Here is a 19742-nt window from a genome sequence, read left to right on the forward strand (position 1 = left end):
AATATACCGACGTTCGTATGGCACATCATGCCGGTTTACAGGTAACTCAAAGAAGGAGGAATTACAATGAACAGGGGGCAGGGGATGGGAGCAGGCCAGAAAGAGGAGAGGGGAAAGGGAGATAGGAGAAGAGAGGGAAAAAATAGGTAGCGTGAGAGAGAGAATAAAACAACCGTAAATACAGAAGGAACTTATTTACAGAATGAACTATTTACAATAGTTGCAACTTAAATAAGACTTTTTTACAGCAGTTGCAACTTAACTAGAACATTTTGTAAAATTGCAATACGATAAAGTGAAAGGGCGGGCGGGGGATATATGTGCCTCTATGTAAACCATTGTGACCATTGTGACACTGAACGACGGTATAGAAAAGATTTTAAATAAATAAATAAATGTTGCGGTTTTTCCCATGGAGATGAATTTTGGCTCTGGTTTCCCAGACCTTGAAGACTCTGGGAGTTCCTGGCACTCTGGGAGTGCCTGGAACCAAAGAAGAACCCCATCCTGATATCTCTACAAAAAGCTTCTTGCTACTTTCCGATGTGGAATGGGATGCCCCCGAAGTGGAATGGGATGCCCCAGAAGCCAGCTTTAAAGGAGGTCGGGCATTGGAAGCTCTGTAACCCCTTCATCCGGCAGCCAGAGAACGCCTGCGTTTCCCCAAAGTGAATGTCCTGGTCTGCGCCATTTCAAAGTGAACTACTATCCCAGTGGAGGGTGGAGTGGCCTTAAAGGATGCACATGATAGGCGACTGGAGTCCATTCTTAAATCAGCATTTGACGTGACAGCAATGACACTGCAGATTGCTTCCTGTTGTGTCCTGCTGGCGTGCTCGTGCTTCCTTCTCTCAAGAGAGGCAGATAACTCTAGAGCTCTGACATAGTCCGTACCTCAGCCAGAAGAGTGGCCTCAGTCATGCAAGCCAGAAGACGCTATGACTGCAGAACTGGACAGCGGGCGCGACCTCTAAAGCAAACCTTAGAAAGATGCCCTTTAAGTGATCCCTCCTATTCGGTAATGAACTGGAAAAGCTGGCGAGTAAGTGGGGTGAATCTACAGTACCTTGGCTACCGGAAGATAAGAAGAGGAGGTCACACCACCCCTTGCCTGTGAGGGGTCAGACCAGGGGCTTCCAGTGCTTTCGGCCCTACAGGAACTCGTCATTTCAGTTATCACGGTCCTCTGGAAGGTCTCAGTCTTTTCGGAGTTGACAACTAAAAAGAGGGGCTAGATCGAGTTCAAGTTCGGCCTGAACTACCCATTCACGGGACGAGGAGATAAGGGGTTGACTATTCCTCTTCTATTAGCAGTAGGTCATGATCATGTTATACAAATGGGTACTGGATATTATGCATGCTGGAGTTTCACAGCATCCCTCGGGACATATTCTTATATCTCCTTGCCACTCCCAGCACAAGAAACTGGCAGTGGAATCTTCCTTGACAAGGCTCCTCAATTTAAGGGCTATATTTCCAGTACCAGCGCCCCAGGAAAGTATGGGGTGCTATTCCATTGTACCCAAGAAGGAGGGTTCCTTTCTCCCCATCCTGGACCTCAAGAGCGTCAACTATCATATACGAGTAATTCATTTCCGCATGGAAGCTGTACGCTCTGTCATAATGGCCATACAACCGGGGGAGTTCTTAACCTCCCTGGACCTCTTGGAGGCCTACCTCCACATTCCAATCCGACAAGACCACCAGCATTTCATACGCTTTATGGTGTGAGGCCGCCATTACCAGTTTTGGGCGCTGCCCTTCAGCTTGGCCACCGCCCCCAGAACATTCTCTCAAATTATGGTGGTCGTGGCGATGGCACTGAGGAAAGAAGGAATCCTGGTGCACCCATGCTTGGACGACTGGTTGATCTGGGCAAAGTCATTAAAGGAGAGCCTCCAGGTGACCCACAGGGTGATGCCCCTGCTTCAGGAGCTTGGTTGTGTTGTGAACATGGACAAGAGCAGTCACAAGCCCTCCCAGTCCTTAGAGTATCTGAGGATCTGGTTCGACACCAAACAGGAAGATGATGGGTCAAGTGCACCGGTTGACAACCACCATATGCCCCAGGGTATGCAGCTATCTTCAGGTCCTCTATCTGATGGCATCAACCCTGAAGGTAGTACTGTGGGCGAGGGCATACATGTGTCCACGCCAGTGCTTCCTGCTGTGACGTTAGAACCCTCTGTCCCAGGACTATGCAATTCGCCTCCACCTGCCGATGGAAGTATTTTCTCTGTTTCAGTGGTGGCTGCAGGAAGCCCACCTGAGCAAGGGTATAAGCCTATCCCCTCCAGAATGGCTAGTTCTCACAACAGACGTGAGCTTCCATGGAGTGCGGAGGTCACTATCAGGAACTGGCGACCCAGGGGCATTGGACCAAGGAAGAGGCACGCTGGAACATAAACCACCTGGAAGTCCGGGCAGTCATATTAGCGTGTCTAGAGTTCAGCCGCAAGCTTCAGGGTCAGGCAGGCCTCATGATGTCAGACAACCACCAGGGAGGAACCAAGAGGCATCAACTGTCCCTGGAGATAGACCCCCTTATGGAATGGGTAGAATTGAACCTACAGATGATCTCGGCCTCCCATATCGCAGGAAAAGACAACATCAGAGCAAACTTTCTAAGCAGAGAGAGTCTGGATCCAGGAGAATGTGTGTTGTCAACCAGAGCCTTTCAGCTGCTGGTAGATCGCTGGGGCCTCCCATCCATCGACCTGCTGGCCTCATCTCACAATGCGAAGGTCTCCCGATTCTTCAGTCGCAGAAGAGATCAGCAAACCCTGGGGATCGAAGTCCTCATTCAGACCTGGCCAGAGGAGGACCTGCTGTACACCTTCCCTTCGTGGCCCCTGCTGGCTAAGATCATTCGCAAGATCGAGGGCCACAGTGGTCTTCTAGTGGCTCCGAATTGGTACAGAGGCCCGTGGTATGCAGACATGCGGAGGCTTCTGGTGGAAACTCCCCTTTGCCTTCCTCCACACAGGGACCTGCTCCAACAAGGTCCGATCCTTCACAGGACCCAACTCTGTTTTCTTTTACGGTCTAGTCCTTGGGAGGACTCGCCTGATGAAGCGTGGATATTCGGCGGCACTAATTTCCACCTTGCTCCGCGGACGTAATTTTTCGATGTCCTTGGCGTATGTGCAGATCTGGAGAATATTTGAGGCCTGGTGCGAGGAACACAGGTCTACCCCTCGGACGACCAAAATCCCTATGTTTCTGGAATTTTTACAGGACGGCATGAATAAAGGGTTGTCCCTTAACTCCTTGACAATCCAGGTAGTGGCTCTCCTGTTTCAGACGGAACTTGCCTGTCAGCACATCCGAACTTGGCCCGTTTCCTAAAAGGGGTTAAACATCTTCGACCACCCTTACGGTGGCCAGTTCCCCTATGGAATCTTAATCTACTGTTGGATTTTTTAGCAGGGCCTTCCTTTTGGCCACGGCGCAGTCTATCCCTGTGCCTGTTAACACTGAAGATGGTGTTCTTGGTGGCGATATGCTCATCTCATCATATCTCTGAACTACAGGCATTGTGTCGGGAACCATTCCTCCGGATAACTCCAGGAGCACTACAGCTTCACACCGTTCCTTCCTTCCTTCTTGCCTAAGGTAATCTTGAAGTTTCACTTGAATCAGTTCATTTCCTTACCGTCCCTAGATGGACTCAAGGACATGGAAGACTACCGCCTCCTCTGCCTTTTAAATGTCAGTAGGCTTTTAGTGCAGTATCTGGAAATCTTGGAACCGGTGCGCAAGACTGCTTGTTTGTTCTTTGCAGTGGAAGGAAAGGTGAGGCAGCTTCGCAAGCTACCTTAGCTCGCAGGATCAAGAAGGTGATCACGAGAGCTTATGTAGAGGCAGGGAAGCCAATACCCTTTCAGGATAAAGCTCATTACACTAGGGCCCAGGCAGTATCCTAGGCATAGGCTAAACTACTGTCTCCTGTCAACATCTGCTGAGTGGTGACGTGGTCTTCCTTGCACACCACTTCCAGGTTCTATTGCCTGGACGTTTCGGCCTGAAAGGTCACAGCCTTTGCAAGGGCAGCACTAACCGGACCACAGGCAGCCTCCTGCCCTGTTCGGGACTAGCTTTTGTACATCCCATTGGTCTTGAGTCCATCTGGCTACATGCTAAGAAATGGAGAAATTACTTACCTGATAATTTAATTTTCCTTAGTGTAGACAAATGGACTCAGCATCCCACCCACGGCTGCCCAAGAACGGTGCCAGGGAATCTCCCATTAGGTGAATCTCAATTCCAAGAGGTTACGGGTAAGCCGTCACCCAATCCCTAGATCAGGGCGTCTATAATCTTGCAGGGATTCAGCGCTTATGTTTGGTTGACTATAGTTGTAAACGAGTTTTTCAACAGTATATTCACAATCACTTTTGAAGAGAATACTGGAGGGCTGAGGTCACTTCAGGAGTATATCTAAGGTGATGTCAGCTTTGAAACCTGACTCCGTTTCCATCTGCTAGCAGGGGAGCATATAACCCATTGGTCCTGAGTCCATCCGTCTACACTAAGGAAAACTAAATTATCAGGTAAGTCATTTCTCCACTTTTGTTGATTCCTAGACCAGGTGCTTCTTGAAGCAGTCATTTATTTCATTTAGAATCTTTACCTATCTTGCATGTCCTGATGTGACGTTTACTGTCAAAATTGGGGTAGTTGCCAATTTCCTAGCATGTAGCAGATGGACTCAGGACCAATGGGTATAGTGTACTCCTGATAGCATTTGGAGATGGATCAGATTTCAATCTGACATCAGCCCTAGTACATATACCCCTGCAGGAAGTGCAGCTCTTCAGTATTTTCCGTGTCCATAGCAGTTAGGGACTCTATGCACGCTCGCACAGCATTAGAGTAATTTCACCAAAGAAAACCAAAAGAATAAGAAGAAATCTTACCTCTACAGATGAGCCCCACTCTCCTGCGGTGACACCCATTGGGTCCCTCCCCCAGTTGAGAATTCCCGAGGTGATTTCCGTGTTCCCTCGGAGGTAAGCCTCGGACTGGCGGCCGACCCTCAGCGGGGACCAGTGCCACTGGGTTGATCTGCCCTAGCAGGGCTAGACCACGGTTAGATCCAAGGGTCCTTCCACGTGGAGACCCTCTGAGGTGGTCGCCATATTGTCCGCGTGGTCGCCGTCACCATTTTTATCTGTTCATCGCCCTGTTCACCGCCCCGATCCACGCGCACAGAGGCGAGCTGTGCGCACAGACAACATGCGTAGCCACGCGCTTACTGTGCCGGGCGCACAACTCGATCTGTGCGCCCAAAAGCGCGCACATCTCCCTGAGCGCGCAACAAATCTACATGCACAACTCTGACACACCGGAGTGCACAACTGTATTTTACGCGCACAAGCCATGGCACCACCGGAAAAGAAACTCAAGACTCAGGGCCTTTGCCCAGTATGCCACATTAGAGCTGCACAGCATGAGGAGGCCACAGCCCTGTGTATACAGTGCGAAGAGGCCCTAGGGGATCCAACTCATGGCCTTCCCCAGCCGGTACAGGGTTCCAGCCACTCGAACAGTACGCCGGAACTAGCATTGCACAGCGGGACCCCCCTTTTCAAATGGGGCAACCCAGGGACATGGCGCCCCTTAGTCTAGACCCAGCATCCATCTCCTGGGTGGAATTCTTCAAAGGTCTGCATACCTTCGTCCACATGCAACCAGGGCTTCCTATAATACGGCCACAAGCTCCACCAGAGGACCTCAACGTCCCGGGACCCTATATACCCAGGGAAGTGATCCCACCGTCCAGTAGCCCCACCTTCACGGACACGGACAACTCGGATGAGGATTCAGAACCCCTGGAGGATGGAGGACTCCCTCTGGGGACAGAGCCCCACCGAAACATGAGACACTTCTTCCCCAAGGATGAGCTTCCAGACCTGGTCACACACAGCTTAAAAGAGCTTGCTATCCCGGGCACAAGTGCCTCAGGGGAACCTAAGACGAACCCCCTACTAGAGGGACTCCATCAGACCTCCTGTCATTTCCCACTATTACAAGCTGTCCAGCAACTAATTGACCTGGAATGGGATGCCCCGGAAACTACGTTCAAAGAGTGGGCGTGTTCTGGCAGCCATGTACCCTCTGGACCCAGCCGCTAAAGATCTCCTGGCATGTCCGAAAGTAGATGCCATGGTCTATGCGGTCTCAAAGCGCACTACTATCCCAGTGGAGGGAGGAACAGCACTCAAGGATGCTCAAGACAGATGTCTGGAATCTATCCTCAAACAGTCCTTTGACGTCTCCGCTATGTCTTTACAGATCGCGGCCTGCTGTGCCATGGTGACACGCGCCTGCTTAGCACAGACCAGGAACAACACTCCTGAGGAGGCCCTGGAACCAACAGTATCATTCCTCGTGGATGCCGCTTCTGATCTGGTGCGCACCACAGCTAGAGGAGTGTCATCCGCCGTGGCAGCCAGAAGACAACTCTGGCTCCGAAACTGGTCGGCCGTCGCATCCTCCAAAACGAGACTCACAAGGATGCCCTTAAAGGGAACGCTCCTGTTCAGAAGCAAACTTGAGAAACTAGCCAACAAATGGGGCGAGTTCCCACTCTCGCGGCTACCGGAGGACAGGAATAAGAGAAACCTGTGACCCTTCCCTCGAACTTCCAGGGGTAGAGGATCACAGCGCTTCAACTCATATAGAAACACATATCAAGCGGCCCGCCCCGCAGGCCGAAGCCAGTCCTTTCGGAACTAGCACAACAAAAGGGGAGCCAGCTCGGGCCCAGGCCCCAGCCACACCCCACAATGAAAATCAGCCGACCTGTCTAATGGAAGAAGCCATAGGGGGCAGACTTGCCCTATTCTACCAAAGACGGGTCGAGATAACTTCGGACAAGTGAGTCCTATCCATCATTCGAGAGGGATATTACCTGGATTTCCACCACCTCCCTCCGGACAAGTTTGTGGAATCCCCCTGCCACGACCCTTCCAAGAGAATGGCAGTGGAAGCTACACTGACCAGATTGTTGGTCTTAGAGCCTATAACACTGGTGCCTCCACAACAAATAAATACTGGACATTATTCCATCTATTTTATCGTTCCCAAGAAAGAAGGAACGTTCAGGCACATCCTGGACCTCAAGGCCGTCAACCCTCACCTGAAGATTCCTCGCTTCTGCATGGAAACCCTACGCTCAGTAATAAGGGCGATACAACCGGGAGAGTTCCTTACATCCCTGGATCTTTCGGAAGCCTACCTACACATTCCGATCCATCAAGAGCATCAGCGTTTTCTACACTTCATGATCCTGGACCATCACTACCAGTTCCTGGCACTACCATTCGGGTTAGCCACTGCACCCAGGACGTTCACCAAGATCATAGTGGCGGTGGCAGCAACACTGAGGAAGGAATCCACGTACACCCTTATGTAGACGATTAGCTGATCAGGGCGAAATCCCCAGAGGAAAGCCACCAGGTGACCAACAGAGTCAAAACTCTACTGGAGAACCTCGGTGGGTGGTCAACACAAACAAGAGCTGTCTACAGCCCTCCCAATCTCTAGAAAACTTGGGAGTCCGGTTCGACACCAACAAGACAAGGTCATCCTGACACCAATAAGGAGATCAAAACTGATGACCCAGTTATGAACCCTGTTGAGTGAACTTCGCCCCACGGCATGGGACTACATACAAGTCCTCGACCTCATGGCATCCACACTGGAAGTAGTGCCATGGGCAAGAGCTCACATGAGACCCCTATAGCGCTTACTACTATCATGATGGAATCCACTGTCCCAGAACTACACCGTACGTCTTCAGCTCCCAGACAGTGTTCGGACCCAGCCTATGATGGTGGCTACAAGAAGGCCATCTGAGCCAGGGAACGAGACTATCCTCACCAACCTGGATCCTGCTCACCAAGGATGCCAGCCTGTGAGGATGGGGAGCACACTGCCAGGAGCTAACCGCCCAAGGGCAATGGAACAAAGACGAGTCAGGATGGAACATCAATCGCCTAGAAGCCCAGGCAGTCAGACTAGCCTGGCTACAGACTCCGAGACAAAGCGGTCAGAGTAATGTCGGACAACGCCACAACAGTGGCCTACATCAACCGTCAAGGAGGAACCAGAAGCCAACAGGTGTCTCTAGAAATAGACCCCTAATGTCATGGGTGGAAGCGAACCTTCAAAAGATCTCGGTGGTCCACATCACCGGGAAAGACAACATCGCTGTGGATTACCTCAGCAGAGAAAGTCTAGACCCAGGAGAATGGAGGCTGTTGACCACAGCATTCCAATTGATAGTAAACCGTTGGGGAACACCAACCATGGACCTCCTGGCAATCCGGTCCAACGCCCAAGTGCCCAGCTTCTTCAGCCGCAGGCAGGAACCCCAGTCCCAGGGAATTGATACCCTGGTACAGACCTGTCCACAGGAGACTCTGTTATACGCCTTCCCGCCATGGCCCCTATTGGGCGCAATCATCCACAAGATAGAACACCACAGGGGACCAGTACTTCTAGTGGCCCCGGATTGGCCAAGAAGACTGTGGTACGCAAACATGCGAAGACTGCTGACAGGGAGCCCCCTCCCACTACCTCCACACAGAGACCTGCTCCAACAGGGACCGAATCTCACGAGGATCCAGCTCGATTCTCACTTATGGTCTGGCCATTGAGAGGACTCGCCTGAGGAAGAGTGGATACTCTTCCTCAGGCGAGGAATAATTATCCTCAGGATAATTATCCTCAGGATAATTAACACCCTCCTCTGAGCATGCAAGTTCTCCACATCTCTAACATACATAAGGATTTGGAGAGTATTCGAAGCCTAGTGCGAGGACCGCGACATCATGCCACTCTCAGTCAAAATTCCTGCGATTTTGGAATTCCTGCAAAACGGACTACAGAAGGGATTGTCTCTCAACTCCATCAAGGTACAGGTGGCCGCATTGTCATGCTACGGAACCAAGAGTGAAAGCAGCAGCATAGCCTCTCACCCGGATGTCTCCCGCTTTCTGAAAGGAGTCAAGCAGATCCAACCACCTCTAAAGTGGCCGGTGCCTCTTTGGAACCTCAACCTGGTCCTAGATTTCTTAGCAGGAACCTCCTTCAGACCTCTTCACGGCCTGTCTCTCCAACTATTAACATTGAAGATAGCCTTCCTGCTGGCAGTCTGTTTGGCCTGTCTTATATCCGAGCTACAAGCACTGTCCTGCCGGGAGCCGTTCCTCAGACTCACCCCGGGAACCATCCAGTTATGCACAGTTCTGTGGTTCCTCCCCAAAGTGGTGTCTCACTTCCATCTCAACCCAAACCATCTTGCTACCATCGCCAGATGAGCATAAGAATTCGGAAGAGGCTCGCAGTCTATGCCATCCCAACGTCGGCAGACTCCTAGTTCAATACCTGGAAAGGTCAGAATCCGTACGAAAGACGGACCATCTATTCGTCCTTCACAGCAGGAAGAAGCAAGGCGAAGCGGCCTCGCAAGCAACCATAGCCTGCTGGATCAAAGAAGTCATCAAGGTGGCCTATGTAGAAGCCGGCAAGCCACCGCCTTTACAAGTCAAGCCCATTCCACTAGAGCCCAGGCAGTGTCCTGGGCGGAAACCAAGATGCTGTCACCCGCCGAGATCTGTCGAGCGGCCACATGGTCCTCCATCCACACCTTCTTCAGGTTTTACCGCCTGGATGTTCAGGCTCGAGAGGACACAGCATTTGCAAGGGCAGTATTAAATGGGTCACGGGCAGCCTCCCACCCGGTTCGGGAGTAGCTTTTTTACATCCCATTGGTCCTGAATCCATCTTCTACACAGGAAATGGAGAAATTACTTACTGATAATTTCGTTTTCCTAGTGTAGACTGATGGACTCAGCATCCCAACCACGGCTGCCGTTATTCATGGAATCCTCGAGTGACATCACCGACAGCAAATGATTCACGGGTAAGCTTTGCCTTTCTCCAACTAGAACACCCATCCTACCGGGTGTCGACGTTTCTTGGTTGAGGACACTGGCAGTCTCCAGCTATAACCAATTCAACTAGTTCAAATAAATTACGTTAACTAAGTTATAAAGTTAATCAAGTTATTCAAATTATTCAGTCATACATATATCCACAATTGCTTTTCGAGGTGAATACTGAAGAGCTGCACTTCCTGCAGGGGTATATGTACTAGGGCTGACTCAGATTGAAATCTGATCCGTCTCCAACTGCTATCAGGAGTACACTATACCCAATGGTCCTGATTCCATCTGTCTACACTAAGGAAAACGAAATTATCAGGTAAGTAATTTCTCCATTTCATTAGCTTCCCTAATTTATGGTAGTATTTCTTAGTTCATCTGTTCATTCTGACCAGGCAGAGGGCAGTAAATCCCAATGACTGTTCTCTTTCCTCATCATACACAGAATTTCTATCCATAAGGATTTCACAATACATTTAATCTTCTGCAGGATCTTTATCCCATTTGATTCTGCCATCCTTAGCATATAATGTCATTGCCCAACCAATTTGATCCACCCTATTATTGTGAGATCATTTGTACCCTGGTATTGCACTAGTTATCCTCCTTCACTTGGTCTCTGAGATGCCAATTTTGTCTCTCTTCATTCAATGCTATACATTTTAACTTCCCATCTTATTTTTTTGACTTCTGAAGGCCAATATTCAGCGACACTTAGCCAGATAAGTTTGGATTATTTGGTTAACTGGTGGTGTTTGAATATTTGGCTCTCTTCAGCAGGTGCCACTTACCTGGATAACTTTATAGCCAGCTAGAAAATTATCCGGATAAATGAGGAGTGGGATGGGGACATGTCAGGGCAGAGCTACTTGTCCATCTAATTTATCCATGTAAGTGCCAGTATTCAGTTTTATCTGGGTAAGTAAGACCTGCTGTTTGGATTGTCTAAAATTAGCAGGATAAACATATCTGGTTAACTATTAGATAGCTGAGTGTATTCAGTACACAGGTGTGCTGCTGAATATCTCTGCCAAGTTAGCCAGTTTGCTCAGCCGTATAGTGGCTGAATATGGACCGCAAAGGGCTGCATTCCTAATGCGCCTAGTAAGGACCTTTCTTGAACTGGACCATGTGTCAGTATGGTTGGTCACATGGTGGCTCTTATGTGTTTGATAACTCTGATTTGTGTGCATGTGGGAGCCTTCAACCTTTATCGTACCAAATCTCTGTAACCTGTTTAATGAGAGCATCCCGTCAATGGTAGCTGAATCCAGAACTTCTAGTTTGGAATCTCGCTAAGAGTCCCATTGCATCTAGTGACTTTGTCTACCGATACTTCTACCAAGGTGGTGGGTGCACACTGGTGTGACATATACACAAGGATTCTGGTTCTCAGCAGAGAGTGAGCTGCTAGCTATACCTTCACCACCTCTTGGGAAATAAAATCTTAGTCCAGATGTGTAACCAAGGGACCATGTTCTATATAAACAAATTGGTAGGTATAGACTCTTATGCCTCTGCCAGGAGGACATCCTAATTCTGTCCTGGGCAGGACAATACAATGCATATCCACCTCAGACAGGCTTTGGAAAACAAATACACATGGGACAAAACAGGGCTTTTGTCGCTCTCTGTCCAAGAGAATACCATCATCTGTTCATCTCTGCTTTTTTAGCAATGCAAATTCAAGATTAAATAAAATTGGGAGACATAATCGCAAAACAAAGATTGGAAAAATGTTCCTTTGAGCAGGAATTGAACCAGCGACCTAAGGCAGTAGAGGATTGTGAAAAAGCGTGTGAAAAAAGCCAGAGGTGGTGATGGGGGGAGGGCAGTGGTGATAAAGATGAGCGTGAGAAGTGGATACATAGCCTAGAAATTAGCACAACAAGCTGACATCCAGGAAAGCCAAGATTGAAATCCTGCTGATGCACCTTGTGATCTTGGGCAAATCACTTCACTTTCCATTGACTCAGGTACAAACTTAGGGCCTCATTTACTAAGCATTTTTCTCATAGACAAGGAATGCGAGAAAAACCTTAGTAAATTAGGCCCTTAGATTGTAAGTCCTTTGGGGATAAGAAAACACCTACTATATCTGAATGTAACTTGCCTCGAGCTACCAGTGACAAAGCATGAGCTAAATCTAAATAGATAAATTGAGTCAGGAAGTGGGGCAGAGGGTCATGATGAGCATGTGTATGAGAGAGAGCCATAGGTGATGAAGAAGGAGAGCAGAGGCAGAGCCAAAGCTGATGAAAGGGTGGGATGAGAATGGTAAGAAAGGGAGAGCAGAGGGATGAAGAAAGAGGGAAGGGATAGGAGCAGGAGGCTGGGACTGGTGAAAATAGAGTAGGTATCTTGGGGGATGCTGGAGCTGGGCAGAGGAGGAGGAGAAAGAGCAGCAAGAAGGATTATATGTGGACAAGTGAGCACCCATCATTCTTGGGGTGGGTGGAGAATGTTATGCTGAGCTACTGAGTGAGAGACTGGTGGCAGAAGGATGGGGGAATTGGGAGTAAGATAGAGAAACAGATATTGGAGGAAAAAGATGGGAAATGCTGGTCAGACTGAGACAGTAGGAGACAGTGGTATGGCTAAGGGTGGGAGAAGTGAGAGAAACTGGATGGGGACATTGAGAGAGACTGATGAAGATATGGTATTGAGAAAGAGAGAGACTGGTTTGGGGCAGAGTGGGAGTATGGAAAAAGGGATGAAGGAAAGTGGTCCTCACTGGCCCTTCACCTCCAGGGCAGATGCTAGACAAAACGATGCCCTGAGTAAGGATTGCTTTTGGCAGCCACTTCCTTTTTAGGCTCGCAAGTCTCAGATTGACTTAAAGGAACCATGAGGCTCCCCCGCCCCCCCCCCCCCCCAACAAACTTGGCACCCACAGTGGTTGTCGTACTTACCACCCATTGTGATGGCCTTGCCACTTCCTCCCCTCATCTCTTGAAAACATGAGGATCTTTAGTACTGTACTTTCTGATTTCTTAGCTCTTGTTGCATAAAAGGTTGGACATCCCTGCACAAGGGTTTAAAGCCACTCCTCCAACCGCATGGGTGATCCAGATACTTGCAGTACAGGGGCTTGGCAGCAACCACTCCACGGAAGTCCATGGGCAGGCAGTGCTGCTCCCTGAGAGTAGTAGACTTGTCTGGTTTTCAGGATATCCAAAAAAATTAATATTCATCATATATACTGTTTGCATACCCTTTATTTAAAACCTGGTAAATGTTCATGTTTTATCTTGAAACCCAGCTACGATTGCAGCTTCCAAGGATTGGAGTGGCCTGCTCCCAGCTTTTGATTCATTTTATTGCTCCTGCATGCATAGTTCATTTTGTATAAACATTCTGTTATTTGATGCTGTTTTTCAATTTATTTATATTTAAATCTATTATTTAACAAATTTAAACAAGCCATTAAGAGTTTGGTTTCCAAATATATATTTCTATTGCTTGTTGTCTCTAAGACTGTTAAATATTTGTCTAGAAAAATCGGAAGCAGCTAGTTGGCCAGCTGTGTGAAAAGCTCACATGTTGCTATATGCTGGTGGTGACAGAGATTCCTTTAAAGCATGCGAGACAGAGTAACATTCCAGTGAAGGATGGTGTGGGCTCTGTATATACTCAAATCATTTTACCAGTACCTTTACTGGAAATCTACTTTTGCTGGAGTTTCCAATATTTTAGATAGGCAAAGTGTGGCGGGCACAAGGACTGAAAATGCAGAAGAGACTCCAGAAAAATGTTTATAAGGAGAAGTTTTGGGTCACAGCAAAATGTTTTTAATCGGAAAATATGATTTCACACTCCTAGGGATATGAAAAATATTATTAATTCAAATTTCTTTTATGTCTTTCAACCATATAACATCCCAACATGTTTTAACAATAATTCAAAGGGAAATACTTTCAAGGAAGTTAAAAAGAAATATTTATTTATAAAGCAAAAGTTAAGAATTTAGCTTTACATTGTGGGAAGAGAAAATATTTTCACTTTTTTTTTTCATTTCCGTTTTAATTTATTTTTTAATTTGAAATTGTGCACTGACCATTTCCACAGAGTCATGTAGCCCACCGCGTGCCGTTAAAACCATATGCAGCACCAGTGCCAAGGTCGCAGTCCATGCAGGAGCCGTCAGCTAAGAACGCACCCATATTCCTTCCTCCCGAGAGTGCCCCGTCTCCAGCACAAGGGGAAATGGCCCGCCGTGGCTCGGACTTCACCTCCGAGAGTCCAGTGCTGCTGCCACCACCACCACTACCCCATCCCGGAAGCAGAGAGGAGAGAGGACCCTGGGTCAAACCGGAGCCAGAGGTCCCACCCAAGGTAACAGAAAGGGGCTCTGCTGGTGAGGGATCTGAGGGTCCCCCGCTTGCTGCTGAGGTGAAATACCAGAGGCTTTACAGGTGGACACTGCAGGTGGAGGGATCTGTGGCTCTGTTGGTGTATTTTTTAAGGAGATGATAGTTGTGTGCTGCTAATAGAGGGTTCTGAGGCTGTTCTTTGCTGGAGTTGTAGTTCTATATAAAAGCATGAATCTGTGCTTTCTTAACTCTGCTGACTGGCATTGCTGCTGCTTGGCTGAAAATGTAGTTGAGAGAGCCTTGGGATGTGTACCTGGCTTTCATAGATGGTGCTAGACACTTATGTTTAGTTAATTATTTCTGCTTATATCCTGCCAAGGCACTAGGGGGCTTACAGTTACATACACAATAAAATAAATACAAAACATAAGAGACGATCGAAACAGCTTGACTACCACTCAAATTCTAAAATGAATACATTTAATAATGGGACCTTCTCAAAATATCAGTTGTATGCCAATCTGAAAAGATGGGTTTTCAGTGCAACTTTAGAAATGTTGGTGCAATTTGTTAGGCACAGTTCCTGTGACAGAAGATTCCATATAATAGGTGTTGCCACCGAAAATGCTCTTTCACATGTTTCACATAAAGGTGCATGCCGAATCAAAAGAACATCAAACAGGCCACTTTGAGATCTCAGGACCTGCGATGGATTATAAATCCTCAACAAACAATTTGCCCAAGGAAATGAATCAAGTGCCAAAGGTTTATGCACAAGCATAGGGATTTTTATATGGGACTCTATGGGCACCCAGTGAAGATTTGCCAACACAGGAGAGATCAGCCGCAGAGTTGCAGTGCGTGCCAAGAATAAGCTGGAAGGCCAGTCCAACAATGGCATTGCAATTGCCACATACAGATAGCTTTTTCTGAAAGTGAATGTTTCACACTATATCTTCTGCAAATAAAACTAGGGAGTGGCTGCTGAGTACCTTTAAATAGTGAGAAGCTCTGCTTCTAATTTCTGAAGACAAGTTGAATCTGACTCACACTGATGGATGACATACTCTGATGGCACAAACAACAATGCACATTTCCAGAGCTTTCTAGGAAAGCCTTGAAGCTTCCTGTGGGAATCTGCAAGCAGTTCCCGCAGTCTTTGTGGCATGTGTCAGTCTATTGTTTTCTACCTCTAGCAAGAGTACATCATACCACCAATTATTCTGCTGTGTTTGTCTCCAAGCTATTTTACAATTTTTTGGGGCAAATGTGGTTTACTTTCCCTCTTAGTTACTTTAATTAGGTTTATTGTCAAGTTTGTTTCCTTTGTTTGGTACATTCCTTTGGGCAAAATTTGTAAAAAAAAATAAAAATTTTTATACTTCATTTTATGAATTGCCTCACTCTTGGTAAGATCCAAAGTTATTTACAAAATAATGAAAAAGCACACAATAGACATAATTAAAACAGAACTAACAAATCATAAAATTATGAACATTCCATACAAATTAAAGCACAATAAAACAATCAGTACACTACATACATCATAATAACTCTCCTATAAAAATAACATTACAAAAACATAAAGCACAAACCAAAATGAAGGTTTCATGCTCATTTCAAGATAAATATTTTTGTAATCTGCAATATAAAGACTCACATATATACAAAAAACCTTTTTTCAAAATTTTTTTTACGAATCTGTTATATTTTGTACAAAAAGTGATTATAGTTGTAGCAAATTGTTTCTAATTCACCAAATTTGATGGGGTATGCAAGCTAAAATTCAAAAGATCTAGGTACCTAACTTCCCCTAGATTCATCAATAACACATGTTTAGGGAATTTGGGAGTTACTGCACCATGCGGTAACTTACCATTTAGCATCAGTATTATCGCACGGCGCGGTAAGCTTATGACGCAGTGCGGTAAACCCTACTTTTGCATCTCGTGCTGAGAGAGACTATCTACAAGGCCCTTGTAGTAGTTAGTTATTTATATCTCTATAGGAAGGCTGCCTAGTAACTCGAGGTAAGGTTTAGATGATAGTGTAGGGGTTAGGGGTCACTTTTACATGCAGAGTGAGACGTACGAACAGAACAGTACATTCTTGTGAAGATTTTATGTCCTTCGGAGTGAGGAAACTCAAACAACGATGAGATTTATACAATGTTCTCTCATCCTAGCTTGATGGGCTCTCTACCTGGGTAACATCAAGCTAGGTTGAGAGAACATTGTACAAATCTCATCGTTGTGTGAGTTTTCTCACTCCGAAGGACATAAAATCTTCACAAGTGTACTGTTCTGTTCGTACGTCTCACTCTGCATGTAAAAGTGGGCCCCTAACCCCACACTACTACCTAAACCTCACCTCGAGTTACTAAGTGGGCCTTCTATAGTAGCATTAATAGCTGTTTACTATGTGCCACACCCAAAGGCTCGCTCTCTTTTTTTTGTCTCTCTCCCTCCCTGCCTCCCCTTCTCATGCTCTCTCCCTCTCCCTCCTTAAGAACATAAGAAATTGCCATGCTGGGTCAGACCAAGGGTCCATCAAGCCCAGCATCCTGTATCCAACAGAGGCCAAACCAAGGTACAAGAACCTGGCAAGTACCCAAACACCAAGAAGATCCCATGCTACCGATGCAATTAATAGCATTGACTATTCCCTAAGTAAACTTGATTAATTGCAGTTAATGGACTTCTCCTCCAAGAACTTAACCCTTCTCTCTCCCCTCTCCTTCCCCATTCTGCTTCCACATCACAGGCCCCTTCCCCAGCCTAAAAATGGCCAAAACAGAATTTGCGAAAAAATCACAAATTGCATTGTGGGCATAACGCATGATATTGCACAGCTTAACACTATTGAAAAAGGTGGGTATTTTCGGCGTTAAAACTGTGCAATATCATGCATTATGGCTTCACACTTTGCGAAGCCAGCCCTTTTTTGTGGAAATCCCACTCCAACTCCTCCCCAGTCCCTCCCCTTTAAAAAAATTTGCATCATGCCATGCGTTATGGTGTTTATCGCATGTGTTTTTACACATGCAAAAATGCTTTAATGCGTGTGTTACGGCCATAACGCATTTTGAAGAATAATGCGGTTAGAGAGTTGAATGCCTAGATTTTCCTAAATAAAATTTCTCTTTTCATCCTGCTACACTAATTTAGGCTTTTGGACTACCAGCAGATGGAGACAGAGGGCACAACTTTTTTTTTTTTTGTGTCATTCTCACATGTACTTGCAGTAGTTCAACCCAGGCAAAAAGCCGGTATTTTATGTCTCCAACAAATAGAATGTTCTTATCCTGGTGTGGCAGGATTTTTAGCTCCCAGATTGTGGCCTTGCCTTTCCTGGTGGAGCATCTTTGGTCAATTCTGCTTTAGGCAGCATTCTTGTTTCTATTTTTAAGTAAACTGTGGGTCAGACTTCTGGATTTTCCAGCTAAGCGAGCCCTAGAAGGAGACTCCCAGCTTGCTCGGGGCTTGGTAGAGTTAAAGGGGTGGGAGAATATATTTTTTCTCCTCTGTAGGGTATTCAGAGTGGGATTATCACTCCTTTCCCGTTCTTACTCAGGAGATCAAAGCAGTAACTGGAGGGGTAAGCTTATTTTGGATTGGACCTGCCAGTTTAAAACTCCCTATGTCCTCAGGCCTCCAGGTCTGCTTCAGACTGGGTCGATATCAGAATATGGTCATCATGGGGTTTTTGGAAGCCAGTGCACCCTATTCCTGCTGTCCTATTTGTGACCAGAATAAAGACCTAGTATGGTAGTGGTGTTGGTGGTGGTGTTCTTCCAGGGCATCTGATCTTGGTGGCACAGATTTGGATAGTCTTACAGCTGAGCACTCAAATCTGAACACATCTTCCCTGAGTGAGCCTTGCTTGGAGGCCTGTATTTATCTTACTCCTGAAGTGCCCATTTTGGAGAAAACGGCTTCCATTTTAAATCTCTTCCACCATATATTCTTGCCATGCCTCTTCTGGAGTTAGCTAGTTGCTTAGGGCAGCTGCTAGTGTTATCCCCTGTGAGAGAGAATGGTGCAGAATCCCTTCTAAGCTTCTGCCCTCCTCCTCTGATAAATGTTTCCCCAGGCTTGGTGAGGGGTAGGGAATGTTTCCCCAGGCTTGGTGAGGGGTAGGGACCTGGGCAGCTCATGTCAGGGCTCTGTTCAGGGCATTTCAGCCACAGGTGGTGCTTTAGCAAATCAAGCCAGTTTTTCTAGGGAGGTGTCTGGCACAGGGCAAACCTCTGTGAAAGTGTTCCTAATTTCAGATTTGGAACTTAATGTGGATGCAGACAGTGTAAGGTTTTTGGAGGAAGCAGAATCGTCATCTTAGGCAATGATGCTTATCATCCATCTGTTCTATAAAGATTAACTTGTATCCCTTGTATTTCAGATGGTCACTTCTCTTATGATGTAGGATTCTATGTTTGAGGAAGTCCCTATATGGGATCCTATTCTTCAGGGAGTCTGCAAGTCCTTGAAAGCTTTTGCTCTTCATTCAGAAATCCCCTTAAATCAGGCCCAAACTTGTAAAAGCCTTGAATAAGCTGCATTTTCCTAGCGTGTAGCAGATGGACTCAAAACAAGTGGGTATAGTGTGCTCGTGCTAGCAGTTGGAGACGGATCTGACGTCAGCACGGGTACATATACCCCCGCAGGAAGTGCAGCAATTCAGTAATTTCCGTCTCCAAAGCAGTTTGGAGCTACCTCACGCTCGCTGAGCGTTTTTTTCCAAATTCTAATGACTAAATTCATAGAAGAAACCTACCTGAAGACGAGCCCCGCACTCCTGCGGTGATACCATTCAGTCCCTCCCCCAGTTGAGTTTCCCGAGGCGATTTCCGTGGTCCCTCGGAGGTAAGAGCCTCGGTCCGGTGGCCGACTCGCGGCAGGGACCTAGCCCCCGAGTGAGAAGGGCTCGGGCGCGGCTTAGAGGCAGCCTCGGTCCAGGCGAGGACTTGGCCCCCGAGCGAGACGAGTTCGGGCGCGGCCTAGAGGCAGCGGGTGCACTTCCTCGAGCGCAGCGGTGACAGTAATCACCCTTCCCCCCGCAGCCGGAGACCGTCCGGGTTGCAGCCGGGAAGCGCCGAAGACAAGGTAAGGCGTACATCTTTACTTGTTGGTCTCCGAGGAAGCGAGGATCAGTGGAGTCTGCCTATGTGGCAACCCGCCAAGGAGGTCGCCATCTTGCCTGCCTGCTCGCCGTCGCCTTCGGCCCTGGTTCGTCGCTGCGCTCTAGCGCTCAGGCCAGACTGAGCGCACAGGCAAAGGGCGTATATGTTAGGCGCCCGAAAATACTTGAGCGCATATTCGATAGAGGCGTACATTGCAGTCACCTGGATTCAGGTTGAAATGCGCACGTTGCTGAGATGGACATACATTGCTAAGCGCACGTTGTTAGGCGTACGTTGCTATGCGCAAGTTGCTAAGCGCACGTTGGTAGGCGCACGTTGCTAAGCGCACGTTGA

At 47.4% G+C, this 19742-nt stretch overlaps 1 protein-coding gene across 1 annotated transcript in view; it reads left to right on the forward strand.

Moving 5' to 3' along the window:
• The window catches only part of LOC115078196 (misshapen-like kinase 1), a 1532819-nt gene that overhangs the window by 905225 nt on the left and 607852 nt on the right, over positions 1-19742 (forward strand). Inside the window, 1 exon segment of the mRNA XM_029580940.1 lies at positions 14025-14291. Coding sequence (XP_029436800.1) covers positions 14025-14291 — 267 coding nt within the window.

Source organism: Rhinatrema bivittatum, chromosome 16, assembly GCF_901001135.1.
Source record: "Rhinatrema bivittatum chromosome 16, aRhiBiv1.1, whole genome shotgun sequence".
In the NCBI taxonomy this organism is placed as follows: domain Eukaryota; kingdom Metazoa; phylum Chordata; class Amphibia; order Gymnophiona; family Rhinatrematidae; genus Rhinatrema; species Rhinatrema bivittatum.